At 41.4% G+C, this 17,971-nt stretch overlaps 1 protein-coding gene across 1 annotated transcript in view; it reads left to right on the top strand.

The window, feature by feature from the left end:
• Positions 1-11,723: 11,723 nt before the first annotated feature.
• The window catches only part of LOC108716396 (transmembrane protein 132B), a 313,047-nt gene continuing 306,799 nt past the window's right edge, over positions 11,724-17,971 (top strand). The window contains exon 1 of the mRNA XM_018262490.2: positions 11,724-12,192. Coding sequence (XP_018117979.1) covers positions 12,096-12,192 — 97 coding nt within the window. The 5' untranslated portion in view covers positions 11,724-12,095. The remainder of the gene's footprint in view (positions 12,193-17,971) is intronic.

The raw sequence follows: 17,971 nt of genomic DNA, 5'->3' as shown, positions 1-17,971 counted from the left end.
CCCCCCCCTTCTGTTCACTTAACAATTTCACACTATAGATCAGTCCATTAAATGTGGTTTCAATTCCATATACTGTAACTACATTACCTGAAATTTGTGTTTTAGACAGTAATGCACAATGACAGGAAAACAATGTCCAATAAGAGAACATGCAACTGACAACAGAAAAGGGGATTTTAGATGTTCTCGTAAACGTATATCTGTAGGGCTCTGAAAAATGAGACATATGAGGACGGCTAATGAGAAACAATATTGAGGGGAAATTCATACTGAGTATGAAAGAAACACTGAGTATGAAAGTACCAAATGCAGAGAAAGGCAGTTGGGATTGGAAATCGTACAGTCTTATTAGAAGGATGGAACGTTGATTACAGTTCTACTACTCCTGTAAGAATCACCACCCCATAAAACCACTTCCGACAGCTTTTGCCCTCCATCCAAAAAATCCTGCCTGCTTTATAACGACTTACTATTACAACACTGTATTGCATGTAAGATTTGCCTCAGGAGCCTTCACTACGAGTGATTTCCTTTACTAAAGGTCAGACCCATGTTGTTCAGATCCCACACAGCACCACAGATGAGGATTTACCAGCTACATTTGTATTTATTTATCTGGTAACCAGAGATAACAAGGACTTATTATCACTTCACAATCCTATCATACTTGTTATATGAACTGTGTATTAGTATTTGTGCCAAATTGCATTTCAGGACAGGAACAACTTTGTTGCATTTGAATATTGGTGCCCAGTGCATTGGCAGACTAAAGTTGGCCATACACCTAAGGATCCTTTGGTGAGGTCACCAAATGAGAAGATTTTTGCCTGATTTTGGCCACCCACATACTGGGCCAAATTGGGCTGATCTGATTGTTTATTCCAGGGCCACTGATTAGATCATACAAGGGGCCTGAAGAAACTATTTAAGAGAGGCCCATGTTCTTGTTCTAATCTTCCCGATAGATATTGGTTAGTCAAGCATGATTTCAGAAGGGCTCCATACACAGCTCAAATATGCAGTCAACTATGTCTGGAGGGGCCCATGCACAGCCACCTTTACAGTATACCTGTTGAGTAAAACCTCTTCTGTATCTTTGCTTGTGATAGGCTGGGATGCGTGTTGTATTGGACCCATAGATACCTCCTCAGGTACATAGAATTACACAAAGCACGATTAACTGATTTGAAACACGTAGTGTATACATTTCTCTAGTAAATATTGTAGCGTGGTGCCGCTTGCCCCCTTTGGACACCACAATTACCTTTCTCAGTAACTGGTTAAAATGGAGCTCCTCACCACACTTCTGTTGAACTCAGGAACATGTTTATTGTCAGCCACCAGTACTGTTCAGCAACAGTTATCACACATATCTTCCCGCTGACACACATTTCTCAGTTAGGGTTTTCCCAGGCCACTGGGCCAAAGCTTACTGCCTACTTCCATGTTCCTCCTTTCCTGTCAAGCATGCTACTACTTGTGACGGTCTTTCAGTAGAGGGGACAGCATTGCCTACAAGCACACTAGTCCCTGCATACCCTAGTCCCGATTCCTCTGGGTCCCTAACTGGGCGAGATATGGCTGGAGCACTGGTTCCTCACTTCCTCTTTGCTTGCTAGAGCTTCAGTTGTTTGTCTCTCTACCCTACCACTAACTCTCAACTCAAGCTCCAACAATTCTACCCTACTGCTATCCCTCCTAGCTATTCTTATCTGTTACCTCTCTGCCTAACTCAGGTTCTGGCATCATGTACCTTCTTACCAGTCAAATACGAAGTGAATCACTCTACTCTCCCTTGTATAGCTTCTGAAGTATTCAACTTCCAAACAGTGCCACCTATAGTATAGAATTGTATATACATACCTAGTACAGAGTGATTCCTGCTAAGATTTGCACGGTGTATAGGGGATTGTTGTACCCTTGGCTCCAATTAGGTGATACTAACTGGAAGCTACACTGAGGCACATGAGATGAAACCTGTGCTTCTGTTTGGACTGTAGACTTGTGCCTGCAGCTGTAAACGGCAGTTCCAACATTCTCTCTCTTATCTTTAAATGGCCAGTGAATGTGCCCTTTATTTAGGATTGATGGGATAAGCTATTTCCTTTGCTTACTTCTAAGTAATACAAGCAGAATGAGCTGGCTTTTTTAAAGTTTAAATAACTGCGGTACTTAAGGGACTGTGGGAATTAGATTCTTAGGGGAAGTATAAAGTAGTCTGCCAGCTCATGTCACATACGCATTATGTAGGTTAGGCCATAGCAACACTGATGGCACAAGTTAGAGGGGTTCTGTCATCACATATTTGCTCATTTCAGATATTAACCCAAATATTTAATAAAATGCACTGTTTGCCTAGTAGCAATAACCCATAGCAACCAATATGATTTTTAAAAAACAAACAAAAAACAGGTGTCCAGTAATTCCACCTTTAAATTAATATCTACTTTGCCATTTTTTAAAATCTTGCATAATTTTTACTGAGGACCATTGGCGTAACTAGAGTGTGCCGGGCTCCCCTGCAAAAAAATCTTCAGAGGGGCCTGGCGCATTCGGATCCCCATCCTCCCACCCACTTCCTGTCCTGCCTCCATCCCATCCATATCCCGCCTCCACCCCACCCACTCCCGCTTAACTTGCTTCCACCTTCCTCGCAGGTAAGAGAGAGCGGCTGGGGAGGAGGGTTTTTTATTAGCTATAGAGGAAGCAGTCTGGGCCCCCCTGCTTCCCCTATAGTTACTCCACTGCTGAGGACAGTGGTGAGTTTGCTATTGTGTACAATACATCAAAACAAATGCAAATTTCAATACTATCCATTCGGAAATTGGGCATATGTTATGGCTAACCTTTTCACAGTGGGGACTGTACTTCCAGCGTTCAGCTTGTGTGATTCTTTTGGTGCAAGTGGGAACCCTGGCATCACCGGTACAAAATAGTGCATTAATAGATGCGCTTGTGCATCAATATGTGCATCAATATGTGCGTGGCCTTTCATCCATCTGAGCTCAGACGCACTTGCAATCGTAAACGAGTTTGAATAATAAAAAAAAGTTATATGCCTTTAAGCTCCATATTAGTACGTGAATAATAGGCTTATTTATAGCTGGTTTCCGTCACGTTTTCCCATCATACAGCTAGGCCACTTCACTTGGGCTCTTTGTGCAAGTAGAGACATGCGTAAGGTCCCGATTACCCAGCCTCTGCATCCATCCATCTACATCCTATTTACACATGTAACTTTATTTTCATAATGTATGCTGGAGTGGATATATTTATTTCATATATTACATAGCTCGATCATATTTTATTGCAGTGCATTAAGACAGCTTAGAAATGCATTGCATCTATATTTAATAAGACATTTCTGCAGCTCTCTTTTTGCAATTTATTCATTTTGTGCTAAGTTATAGGATGCTCAATTCGTAGGGCAAGAATTTTCTGGCACTGGGAAAATATATATATCCTATTTATGGGTAAGGTTTATATAAGACAGGAGTATGTTTATTTTGCCTAAGGGTTCTTGTGCACGAACGCAGAAATGCACTCAATGAAGTTTGCTTTGTGCTATGTTTGAACATGTGATGGACATCTTGCAAAAGAAATACATTTTTTTTCTCTTGGTAAAAGCACCACCGTCATATTGTGCTCTATTGTCTTGTGTCCTTACTTTCTATATACCTCTGTGCCAGAATCACAGCAAGAAGTCAATCAATCAGACAGTATTAGGGTCATTTACAATAACAACCTCAAGTGTGGTCACGCTAAAATGGATGCAAACAAAAAAAATAATGGGAAAAAGCCTGCACTGGGGGAAAAACATACTGATTTGTGCCAAAAATATATTGTGCTTGTATGTGTGTGCGGCATCTACCATTACAATTATGCAAGAAGAAGCATTTTGTAGTTATAAATTAACTGAACCAATAGTGGTGACAAATAATACACAAAAATTAACTGCTCAGGACTCCTTGATAATGATGGCCCTTTAATGTGGGATCAGTCAATGTCATTTCCTTTTTGCACCTTTCTCTGGGAAGGAGTTTGCTCATTCTAATAATAGGCATAAACATCAGCAGGTTTTTTGATCTGACAAGAAGTTAGTGGATCAGAAAGTCAAAGCTGGTCAACCACTAGTATATCCAAGATGTCACACTTGGCTCATGTGTTTTGATGGTTGTTTTGGGGGCAGGCAAGGATTGGCCTGTCTGGAGGCTAAAGGTGGCCATACACGGAGAGATCCGCTCGTTTGGCGATGTCGCCAAACTAGTGGATCTCTCTCTGATTTGCCGATTGTGGGCCCTAGGGCCCAAAGATCGGATCCTAATGAACAGGAATGGCGGTCGGATTGCGGGAACCGTGATCCGACGGGATTTTAAGTCCCATCCGATCGAGATCTGGCCAACTTTCGGCCAGATCTCGATCGGGGAAGCCCGTCGGGGGCCCCCATACACGGGCCAATAAGCTGCCGACACGGTCTGTCGGCAGCTTTTATCGGCCTGTGTATGGCCACCTTAAAATGAACAACCAGATCTACCCCTAAGACCAGGATGCATAAAAACAAAAAAAATCAAAACAATTAATTTGAATTGGCTGGATAATTCAATCTTGTACATGTACAGATGTAAAGCAGAAGTCCCATATTATTGTAATAGTTCATAGTAATGTCTGATACTAGATATCGGAGACTTTTACAGAAATGAATCAGACCAGTCTTAATATAAAATCCCCAAAATGTAAGCTACTGTTGTGCTCAAGTCATTTTTTATGCGAAGCCCAATCTGGCCCATTGTGTTCAGTAGAACCTTAGATCATACATATTTGTGTCCTTATCCAGAAACCCCAGCGAAACAGGACAGCTAATTCTAAATACAAATATTGTACTTTCTAGAAGCTTGTAAAAGTGCTAAGTGGACATGATGTGTAAATACATTTGGGTATTTTCATTTCCTGTTGTTACTGGCCCTTTAAAGGAGAACTAACATTGAAGCCGATCTGGTCTTGCAGGAAGGGAAACAGGAAGTTAAGTGGCAGGGAAGTGGGGCTGTATTGGAAGGGGGGCTCTGCAGGGGACCTGTGCTTTAGTTCTCCTTTAAGGCAGCGACACTTACTATATATATTTTCCACTATTCCAAATTGGAATGTTGTAATTATAAAAGCATGGCGTTTTTAATTTGCTTTGTTTCAGATCTAGAAGAAAGTGGAGCTGATTGCACGTTGAAGACAACAATGTTTCCTCCCCACTCTGAGCCTGCTGAAACCATTGAATCATACAGTAAACAGGTTTTGCATTTTGTTATGTTTTTCAGCCATGCTTGAGTCATTTTTTGGCCCTTCAGCACTTTTATTTCTTGCCACGCTCGTCTCGTTACGATGCCTGGCTAAGGATGATATATGCTGCTTTTCAATTATGCTTCCTCCGTGCGCTTGTGACTCGATTAACAATTTTAAGATGCATGGGAATTCAGAAATGTAAAGTGGGTCATATTTCTAAGTGGCTGTAAAACTTCATCTAACCTACAGGTGTTGTCATAAAAATATTGGCGGTGTAGTGCCAATGCACATGTCCAGCATGTGCTGATAGGGATACGCACAGGGATACATTGGAAGGCCGCTAAACACGTCTTCTCCTCCACTTCCAGCTGATTACAAGAGTCACGTAGAGCCAACACTCAGTGATAGGACTCCCTCGTGTTTCAGACCACTAATTTGGACAGCTTTTGTCTCATCCATTTTTCATGTGTTCTCACCATGTTATTTTCTCCCTCAGTGAAGCATGGTGTGGCACATTTGTTTGTTGAACGGTTTCTCTAGAAAATTGCTGCCGAGTAGCATTTCACGTGACTCTCTCTCTCATATCTGCCCGAAAATAAATGTCACTTTGAAGACTCGCAGAAAGTTGCTGTTGTTGCAGAAATGCACTGGTGTCACCATCCCGGTCCCTTGTACGCCTTCTGGAAAAGCAACTGTAATTTCAAGGTCATTAAAAATGACACCAGAGCTAAAGCATATGGCATTAGGGATTTCCTCTGACTTGCTGAGAGAGGAAAAACGACTGTGACAGAAGACAAAGACAACCTCATGCGCCCATTTTCATTTATCAACACAAACAGTACAGACTTATGTCATTTTCTGATCAGTTGCGTGTCAGTCCTTTCCTGAGTCTACATCTGCTACAACCACCGGACTGGAAAAAGTTTTGATGTCTCTATTAAGCCATAAATGTGGCAGAAGAACACAACATATGGATACAATTAAATATGTTCTATGTATACAAATGCATTCTTCCCTTTAAGACGGCAGAATAATGCTGAATCATAAAGCTAGCTACACATGAACCAAGGGCTCTAGGCTAACGATGCCCTAAAAAAGCAGCTTGCATCTCCTCATCACCCAAACAGACAATATACTGGACAGACATAGGTTGCTGGCTGAAAATTATTAGTTTAAAAGTTATTGCTTGGTAAACCAAAGCAAGCATTGTACCATTTTTCATAACCACTTGACCACTCAAACTCAATGTTTCATTACAGCCTGAGGATAAAGTTTAAGTATTTACTTTCAGGTTCAACTATGATGGCAGCATGAACAGCACGATCTTTGTAAATAGTGTTTAAATACTAGCAAGTTTATGGAGAATTTTGCAATTTGCACTTGCTGTCATTTCTAAACGGGAATTATTATATGTACATCCCTAGGGTATGGTGCCCTATGTTGTGTGCTGACATAGGTTGATCACAATCCTAAAGCTGGCCATAGACGCAAAGATCTGATCGTATGAATCGAGGATTCGTATGCTTTTCGGACCGTGTGTGGAGAGTCCTGCGGAGATCGGTCGTTTGGTTGATCTGACAGGTTAAAAGATTTCTGTCGGGCTGCCTGTAATCAGGTGCGATTCTAGCCATTATGCCGCCTGAGGCGGCCTTCTTTTGCCGCCCTCGCCCCTCCCCATGGCACTCACCTTTACAGTGCCGGAGAGGGCAGGGGCAGTCCATGTCGCTTAGTGCAGAGAGCGCAATTGCGCTCTCTGCAGTAGAAGAGCCGAATTTCCGGATTGAAAACCGGAAATTCATCTCTTAGTTACCAGGAGTGGCATTTTGACGCCTCTGGCAACCAGGTGGGCGCTGACACCTGAGGCAACTCGCCTCATTGTTGTAGCGCCCCTTCCGATAATATCTCTGCATGTATTGACGGTCGTATGATTTTCAGAGGGAGACTGTCACTAGCTTTGGTCGGACATAACTTTGGTACGATTGCTGTCAGGGGCAGAACATCGGCTGATCTGTTCTTTAACTACTTTATTTGATCTGAATGGTTAGTGGCAGGTCGGGAGATGGGAAAGTCCGATCGTACGTTGATTCGGATGATCGGATCTATGCATCTATGGCCAGCTTAAGGTTGAACAGGAGAATAAAAACACTATGCCAAGGCTTACTCGGTTTTCTATCTGGACCCTGAAAGGGAAATTCCTTACCATAAAGAACTCCCAGATAATGTAAGCTATTCTCATGCTTCCTACTAGGCACACTGAAGGCACCAACCTACTGTACTATACCTGTATAGTATAACCAGGCTGTTATCCCTGCTGCTACTATAGGCACCATCTCTCCCTACTATCCCACAGCCACAGTCCCTTCCCAGAGACTATTATCCCACTGCTACTATAGGCACCATCTCTCTCTACTATACCTGCTATCCCACACCCATAGTACCTGCCAGAGGCTATTATCATAGTAACATAGTAACATAGTAAGTTATAACTTTTTTTTTTACTTTTTATCCTCACTGCTACTATAGGCACCATCCCTCTCCCCCTACTATACCTGCTATCCCACACCCATAGTACCTGCCAGAGGCTATTATCATAGTAACATAGTAACATAGTAAGTTATAACTTTTTTTTTTAACTTTTTATCCTCACTGCTACTATAGGCACCATCCCTCTCACCCTACTATACCTGCTATCCCACACCCATAGTACCTGCCAGAGGCTATTATCATAGTAACATAGTAACATAGTAAGTTATAACTTTTTTTTTAACTTTTTATCCTCACTGCTACTATAGGCACCATCCCTCTCCCCCTACTATACCTGCTATCCCACACCCATAGTACCTGCCAGAGGCTATTATCATAGTAACATAGTAACATAGTAAGTTATAACTTTTATTTTAACTTTTTATCCTCACTGCTACTATAGGCACCATCCCTCTCCCCCTACTATACCTGCTATCCCACAGTCACAGTCCCTTCTAAGAGACTATTATCCCCACTGCTGCTATATAGACACTATGTCATCAATCTGTACCTTGTCTGCAATGCTACTGGCACTACATCACTCTACTATATATGCCAGGTCTGAACTGAGATTCAGAATAGGCCCTATCATTTCAAGTACTCTAAGGCCCGAACTGGCATAAATAGTCCTGGTCTATGGTTTATTACAAACCTTCTGGAATTTTCTAGAATGTACAGATTGTCAGTCTGGGCTGATAACTACTCTCACACAGGTACAGTCTCCTCCCATAGACTATTATCCCAACCTGTACCTGACTCCAGTGGCTTCTGTAAAAGGTGAAAATGCCATTCATTGATAACACCTGTCTGTGTTCTGCATGTCTCTGCAAGAAAACGAGAGATCCAAGAAGGCATTACCACATGCATGGGAACAACAAGTACAATATGTTTCTAAATTAATACACTAAATGCTAAATGATGCATTGCATGTTGCTCATACATCTGAGTTGGCAAGCATTGGAAAGTGATTACAAGGTTACTCATTACATCTATGACAGAATGACGACTTGAGAGACCCTAGGAAATAATGGCCCATGCAGACATAGGAATGATTTTCTATCTGCACATTTATTATACTGGGAGTGAGTATGGTTCAGAGAGGTTCTGTGGCACATGTATCACAAGTAAGAGAGAGAAAGAAAGATTACAGCATCTGATAAGGACCTTAGACTGTAAGCTCCACTGGGGCAGGGAATGATGTATAATCTCTGTAAAAGCTGTGCATATGTGTTGGCTTGTATAAATAACAGCTAATAATAAAGGGAATGCAGTGATACTAATGCATGCTATAACTTATAAGAGAAAAATTTGTCTAAAGTCCGAAAAAACAATGTTTTTATATTTGATCTATTTATAAAATATTTCATTATAGAAATAAGAGGATTGTAAAAGGATATGATGACGGACAGTTTCTTTGCAATGGGCTCAACTCAAATGTTCTCTAAACTTAAAAGTTCTTTATATACTTTGGAAACTAAGTGCAGACAAAATTGTATACACTAGAAAACTATTCAGAAGGATTCTTAATTCTATACCTGCTACTCTTGTATTGTGCGTTGTGACAAAATACCAATAGTTTCCATTTACCTTAGTGCTAGTACAGGGTGCCCACACTCATTGCTGGAATTAATATTTGAGCTATTACTTCCAGGGCTCCCTTTATGTGTTGCACCTACAATTGCAAATGACTTGCAGCAAATGATCACACTGGCTCACTGATGCCGGCAAATTGCAACTTGCACACAATGTATTATTGTAGGCTAATGTGCCTCTTCTCATTGGCTTGTAAGCTGCAACATATACTTTGTTGTAAACACCTGTTAGGGAGCTGGAATTTAGGGAAACATGGCCAATTGAATGCTAGTTGTACACTTTGCCAGGGCCGGCCAAGGTATTTTAGCACCCTAGGCAAGGGCTTCAATCAGTGTCCCGCACCCGGTCCTGCATTAACATTTCCCACCTTACCATTCATATTGCCCCCTGTACCAGCAGCCATTATGTTGCCCCATTTACCTGTGCCAATATCTATCATATTGCCCCCATTTGTACCTGTGCCAATGGCAGTCAATCCCCAATCCCCCAAAAAACCCATCATATTTAATCTTAACCTCTGCCAGCAGGAGCCAAAAATTCCTAATAATGCCCCAAACATCTGTGTACCTGTGCCACCATATTGCCCCATGTACCTGAGCCAGGTGTAGCCAAACTCTCATATTGCTCCGAATCTATACCTGTGCCAGCAGCAGCCAAAAAAACACAATATTGCCCCCAAATATGAACTTGTACCAGCAGCTGCCAAGAGGGAATGCTTCTGTCTGCAGTATGAATCATGGGCAGGAGGGGGTTGGAACAGGAGGTCTATAACACTGAAAAACTATTAAAGGCCAAGCAAACCAGGGTTTAAAAAAAATAAAAAATTCCCCTTAAAAGCGTGCCCCCTCACATGATTGCACCCTAGACGGCCGCCTACTCTGCCTGCCCCTAGTTCTGGCCCTGCACTTTGCACTTGCTTTGTAAATGAGACCCTTTTTCTGATTCTTGCAAGAGCTGCAATGGGATTCTGAAAATCTGACCTCCATAACCATGATAATTAGATCAGGAGATCATCCATGGCACTGGCCTTCTCAATGCATCAGCACCTCTTCATTTATACACCGTGCTCTTGCCTTTCTTGCCTATTGGGAATGCCTCTGTAATTGCAATCAATATGGTTGATTCGTATCAAATATGCAGAAAAAGAATGTTCAGCTGTACAAATCACTAGGGCCTAAATATTTACTATATAATGGAATAATAATTGGTATGTAAACACTGGTAAATAGGGAATAATAGTATTGTGTCTATAGAGCACCCCCACATACAATCCAATGGGCTGCTGCACACTGATAAATTAATCAATTCTTTAGTTGTGCAATTTATTGGCTCATACAAAGTAGACAGGCAACATTTCTGACCTCACAGGGCCCTTTACCAAGGCTTGATAAAGGGCCCTGTGAGGTCCAAAACGTTGCCTGTCTACTTTGTATGAGCCAATAAATTGCACAACTAAAGAATTGGTTCATTTATCAGTGTACAGCAGCCCATTGGATTGTATGTGACTTACCAACCCGTGGCAGGTTGGGTAATACGCTGACTAGCACCTGTTCCCAAAGAAGGAATACAGAGGTAGAGCACTCCAACATGAATGAATGGTGTAGAGCTACCCCACAGTCTGTTGAGTGCTTTAAAATTTCTGTTCAATCATTCACATCAGCCCTGCCCCAGTGGAGCTTACAGTCTAATTTCCCTTCCACAGACATACTGTATAGTTGCACAGTGGGATAAATATTATCATTGCTTTTGGCCTAAGGGAATAAACGAGAGTGCCAGGGGGCAGCAAGCGGTACAGGTACAGACACAATACTCAACTCATTATCATTGGGATACATATATAGTTCCTATTTGATCAATAATATCTACTGCTGAACTATCTATAAAAGGTGGCTGCTTTTACAAGCTGGGTCAGCAAAGGCAACTACCCTGGGGCCCACTGTTTAGAAACTTAATTTCATCTCATATATGTCTCTCTTTACTGGCAGGTGGCAGGGTGTGTATAATAAGGCAAGAATGTATTCATAACACTGTGAAACTGAAGCAGGTCATAAAAAGGAATTCTATTATCAACCTGGTTGCCTTATTACTAGTAAAGGTGATGTTGGATAGGCTGCTGTATATCAGGCTGGCATGCCTCTGGGTAGAGATGGTACTTGTAGATCAATATAAGCGCACAGAGTAGATCCCTATGTTGCCGCAGAACAGTTCTAGAACAGGACTCGCCTTCTTTCTGCAGCCCAAATAAAAGCAGCGTTTTCCAAGCGCTTCTACCGCGACTCGTTAAAAGCAGCGGCAGCAGCACATCACACACACCTACAGCGGAGCTCCACTAGACACACTCTGCCCATTCCCTTGCCACTCTGTGCCCACTCCTCCCTTCGCCAGGCACCGCCCCTTCTCGCATTCAAGGAGTTGGAAGCGAGTTGAGCTGCTCGGTCAGATCTGTCTTCCTGGCTCTCATGGCTGGGGGAGATGCTGCTGCTTGCAGGACAGCGCAGGAGTGAGTCGCAGTCGCACGCGTCATGAGCGGCAGTGGTGCGACAGAGGGATGCAGGATCCCCAAACTAAGATGCTTTAAATAGTGATTGTGCGCCTCAATGTCTGTGGATGGTACCAAGCCTTGAAAAAGTAGCTTTTCCACTGCCCTTGTGCACCATGCGCTGTGCCAACTGGATTACCAAGTGACTCTTTCATCTGTGGAGTGGGATATGGCTTCCTCGAACTCTCTGATGCCCCTTATGGGGAAACCCACCGGGATAGTGCCCTCATGGCACCTGCTCTTGGCTCTCCTGCTGCTCTGGGAAGGTCAGTGAAAGTTTCTGTGCTTGGCTTCTACCCACCATGCCCATTCTGCATTCTGTTCTTTCACTGTGCCACATATGCACACACCATGATAGTCCAGTTCAATGCTGTGCCGGGAGCCAGGGGTGCAACTGAGTGCCAAACAAATCCATGGCACATCAATTTACCCAGGGTATGCCCTTGGCTTTATTTTTCTATAGTATCTTTAGAGCATTTTACATCTTTATGTTGTGCTTGCATTGTAAGTGGAATATATCTGGTAGGAAAAAAGAATTATATATATATATATATATATATATATATATATATATATATATATATATATATATATATATATATATATATATATATATATATGTATGTATGTATTGAGGATTTCAGCAATATAATTTCAGCCCCGAAAAAGGTTTTATTTTCATTAGGAAGCAGATTATATTTAACCAGTTCTCTGCAGCTTTTGTTGTACTACATAGCACCCAGCACCAGTGTCCGATGAACGCTGACACTTGTAGTTCAACAACAGCAGAAGGGCTTCAGGCTGAAGGAATCTGGTGCAGACTATATGGCATTGCAATGTGGGTTCTCCGCTTTATGCTTCTCTGAACACGAACTAATCATGAAAATAATGAGGTTAATTATTCCTGTGGCAGATCAGTCATTGCCTCATACTAACATAATAACTGTCTGGTCCCATAGGCAAATGCTGAGAGTCTTGGGGCTGTGCAAAGAATGGGCATAAAGGGGGTTTTCTAGTTAAGATGGAAATGGTGCTTCTCCTTTTCTTGGGACAAAGCTTTTATTGAGATCACGGATCATTTAGCAGCTTTTGTGATCCCGGAGCTGGGGAATCTGTTTTACAGGGGTCTTTATTAGAAACCATGGTAACTGCTTTAAGGGTCACTCAGGTGTAAATAGCAGTTATATTTGTACAGGGAATGCTGTCCATTTCAATATTTGTAAAAAGTTTCAAAACTGTGGATCTGAGTGACACGGTATTTCATGTGCTTCATTATCAGGCATGTAGAATGAGGAGGCAGTATTTCTGGTACCATCCTAGCCAACTACACTGAGTAACTTGTATGCCATGGAATACTAATATGTACAACATGTCATGATAACAGCAAAACTGAAACCATATGAACAGAACGTGGCCCTTTAAATAGACCCCCCATTCATTTTCAGTTTATTATGGCAAATCAGAGGACAACTCACCCTTCCACGGCCACTTTGTAATCCCCCAGGTACCATAATATTGTGAATGCAGCTCCTCATATTCCTATCTGGGTTAACCGCTTGTCGTCGTTGTGTTTGCAAACTCACTGGAGAGAAAGCTGCAGAGTCTGTGGTGTTTGGCACTGGAACTGGCATTATATAATGCAACTGTATGCTCACTTGGGCTAAACCAAGGCATTTCTGGAGATTTATACCATGGTACTTTCCAAAGTTATTCTCATGTGGCCAAAGAAAAGTAAAATTAATGTTTCATGGTATAGAGATTATGTAACAGTTCTACTTTATGTCATTAAAACATCACAATCTAGTAGCTACAGTGGTCTTAAAGAAGGGGGGTGGAAGGGGGCACTCTGGCCCCTAACATCTGTGCGCCCCTGAGCAGCATTTCTCAAGAAAGATCTGAAAAATGATCCCATGAAGGATGCTGGGAGTTGTAGTCTAATTACAGCTGGAAGGTGGCAGAAATAATGTGGACTCACACAGTGTATCTTGCCCTGGCCCCATAGGGACAGATCTGTTAGCAGTTCAGAGAAACCTTTTCTGTTCATTTGGACATATCTTTTAAATCTCTTTAATTGTGTAGAAATCCATTTCATATGATGAGAATTGACATTCTTTTTTTTTTTCAAAAAGTCCCTGTTGCTTCCATAATGTATCTCAGGGCTGATGGCTCCAAATAATTCATTCCGCTTGCTGTGAGGTTATTCCAGTGATATCACCTCTGATCAACACTTAGGACAAGTAGTTGCTCTTAAAATAACCGTAAAAACCAAGTGTCCTGGGAAAATTTCTGTGAAACGCGGGCAGCAATGGCACAACCATACCTACGGCTCGGCATTTCTCAGCAAATGAGCCTTTAAATACCAACTGCTACTATTCCAATCCAGCCATAAAGCTGTTAAGGTTGCACATTACAGATTCTGTTGTAAGTGGATTAATCATGTTGTGCCTGTGAAGATAGAGCTGGAAATAGATTGCAAGCTTTTGGAGATAGGCTCGCCCTCTATTTCTGCCATTTCTGCAGCCCAGTTTATTTAACAGGTTACACTGAATGCCTTTTTAAGAAAAACATCATGCGGGGAGCTGCTTCATTTTAGACATACATTGGCACAGAAATGTTTGCCTGCAACTAAATGGTTAACGGTTACTTATTTCCATGTCGTTTTTAAAGAGACAGACACTTTCATTACTGCACCCTAAAATGCCATGTTTTGGTATGATCCTATCAAAGATACAGTTCGGTACTGCAGCCTAAAATACAATGTTTTGGTATAATTCTAACAAAAATACAGTTCGATACTGCACCCTATCATGACCCTCCCGTCAGCTGGGCACCTTGGCAAAAGCTATTGTTGCGTTTTGGATCAAACCTCATTGCTCTGCCAACTGATTTGCCATATTTGAGTGACACAATGACAGGCATTTGGATTTGGAAATGACAGGGGCAGTATAAAGAAGCGATGATTCATTATTGCAGGGTATGGGAGGTGAGTGATGTTAGAATGGCGATGCAGAATGTGAACTTTTCACTCTTCTCTGGATACGTTATCATTCCCACCCAGCCTTGCAGAGTCTCTACACTTTCAATAGACATGTATCATTCTAAGATAACATCTGACGTTGTTACATTGTTGATTAGTGACTGTACATTAAATTCAAAGCCTTCACACGGCTTTACAACATATCCCCCCTGTAAATGCATTGCTTTAGATATGAGATAAGATCACAGCTGGCAATATATGCTTCTTAATAACACTCACAAAATTGATGGTCAAAATGTAAAAAAAGTTGACCAGACTGAAAGAGATTTGTTGCTCACTTTTCATTGTTACAAAAGCCAATCATATTGAACATGTCTTTCTTAATCACCAAGGGAGGTAATGGCCAAAGATTCTCTTTTATGGCAGTGGCCGATGGTGAGATTTGTCACCTGCGTTTATTTATGCACCACTGCGAGCGGCAAATCTTCTGAAAATAAGTCGCCATTGGAAATAACTGAAATTAACAGTGGTCAATTGGTCTTATAGTGAAGTTCCCCGTAGTTGCCTCAAGAAGAAACTTTGGGTGACTTTGCGATATGTTGATTTCACCACCAGAAATTTCACTTATTTTCAATGGAGACGCATTTTCGGGAGATTTGTTGCCTGCAATCTTGCATAAATAATTGTGCACGACAAATCACCCCATCGGCCACTGACCTAAATACATAGGCAGCTCTTAGTGGATAACTAAACTCTCCCATATGGCATTAGATGTAACCCTGTTCCACTGATTGTGCTCCAGACATGGAGCTGAATAATTTAATTACAATAAAATCTATGGAAGATGGCCTTCCTGTAACTTGGAGCTTCTGGATAGCAGATCCCATACCTGTAATTATCTGTTACAAAATTCACTTATGAGGTCAACAGCTATGATTCAAATATCACTATATAAATTCCACATTAGGAGCCATGTTTATGGATCTAATAGGACTGGGTAAGTCTCAGTAGTCCTTTTGATCCAGGATACTATGTGTACATGGTTAAAAGGCCACAGATAATATCAAATCCCCATTAGTTATTTTGTATACAGCACTTGCAGACTGTGTGCAACACAACATTACGGTACAGCAGAGAGTACAAGGTAAAACCTCTGTTGTTGGTAGTAACAAGCATTTGACTCACTTACCAGCTATATATGTGTTACAACAGCAGCTATGTGGGTGTCAGATCTTCTGTATTTACCTAAGTTCCACTATTCTTCCATTGCTCCTGCACCTCTACTGACACTTTTCCCCTAATCCCGTCGTGCTGCTTCCCCTTTTTTTCTTTTTTCTTTATTCTTTCCGTTCTATGCTATTTTTGCCCTTCCATTTTTTTTGTCCCTTTGTCTCTTCTCTTCCCCTAGCGTTCATCAAAAGGTTTTTTTATTTTAATACTCTTTTGCAAGACATGATGAATTCTACAATAAATGACTGCTCCCTTCTGTGCAGCCTTTATCAAGTGTCTATTAATAGGCAATGTCAGTTCTAACTTTCAGAGATCCTGCGTCTAGCATTATTTTCCCTTGTACTTCTGCTACAAAAACGAGGCCAGTTATCCGTCGTGGCTATTGTTATATAAATATGGAGAGACAGCTGTGTATGTGGATTTACTGTCATTGTCTCTTGGCAGACTCATGTCTGGGGCCATTAAGCCTGTTGCTTAAGCCTGCCTTTAAAGGGTTATTTCATTTATCTGTGCTCGGCTACCCATGTTAAATTATTAATTAAACCCCCTTCCAGATGATTATTTTTTTTTTGTGGTAATTGTTTACAGGTTTTATTTGGCATGTCAAAGAGTGCCTAAAGTTTTTGTTCATTTAAATAAGAGATGTCAAACTTTTATGCATCCAGCTGCTGGGAACCTATACCTCCTATCCTATGAGCTTGCTGCAGATGCTGGGGGTTTTAGTTCAACGCAGCTAGAGAGGTAGAATGCTGATATACCATCTCCATATCTCACTGAGCACAGCCATCATCCTATGAATGATATAAAATAAAGGACATCCTTGGTAGAAAATATCACTGCTTGCTGATTTAATATGGAGCTTTCACCCATCACAATACAGATAATGCAGTGGGTGTCTTTTTATAGCTTATCCACTTAATAAAATTACTCTAGGGTTTATTTTATTCTCAGGAAGTATTCATTGTGCATAATTTACAGTAAATACTTGAAACAGGGAGCAAAATGAATGCATTTCATCCTGGTCAATTTACATCTCATCTCAAGCTAAGGGAATGAAGAGACAATCTGCTGTGAAAAATTTCAGTAGTGGAGCAAAATAGAATCAAGTGGCATTCTTAGGGCTTATTCCATTACACACTATGGAACGACTGTCGGTCTGTAAATGATTGGTATTATATAATGGCACTCAAGTTCATTGACACCTGCTGAAGTTCTGCTGGAGCTTTGGATGGCCTGAAGGATCAGGAGTTTCCCCATTGCACTAAACTAGCATCTGATTTACAATCTGTAAATCCAATGCTGTTAATATTCCCTAAATTAGACAGAGTATGGGTGGTTACAACTATGAACAGACTTGCATGGAAGAGGGAAATTATAAATTTGTTCACATTTGGGAATGAAGGTATAATCATTTAAATATATAATACTGCATATACAGTATAAGGTGCTGGTATATTTTCCCTGGAACATATCTCCTGGGTGCCATCACGAGGGCAGCTATCAGGGGGCTAAGAAATGTATTTATCCTTCCAGAGATCTATTTTATAAGTCACAAGGGGCCAAAAATCCTTTCATGTATGGGGCCTGGGGAACCACATTTGGTTCGCAGCTCTGGGGATCTTGTTATTGGAAAGCAACTGTCCTATTCTGGTATCAGCAGAGGTATAACTAGCAATGTTTATGCACAGCTGGGAAATGAAAAAGGGATAGATGTCCCATAGATGTCAGCAGGGTCTGCTTGCTTGTGGGATGGAGACAGATTAAATCAGAACACAAAGAATTTCATCTTGTTGCGTAGAAGCAACAGTCGTATGAGCAACCGTATAGAAATAAATAAG

Source organism: Xenopus laevis, chromosome 1L (assembly GCF_017654675.1).
Source record: "Xenopus laevis strain J_2021 chromosome 1L, Xenopus_laevis_v10.1, whole genome shotgun sequence".
Classification (NCBI taxonomy): domain Eukaryota; kingdom Metazoa; phylum Chordata; class Amphibia; order Anura; family Pipidae; genus Xenopus; species Xenopus laevis.
Note: the sequence above shows the minus strand (reverse complement) of the source record. Positions and strands in the feature narration are given on the sequence as shown.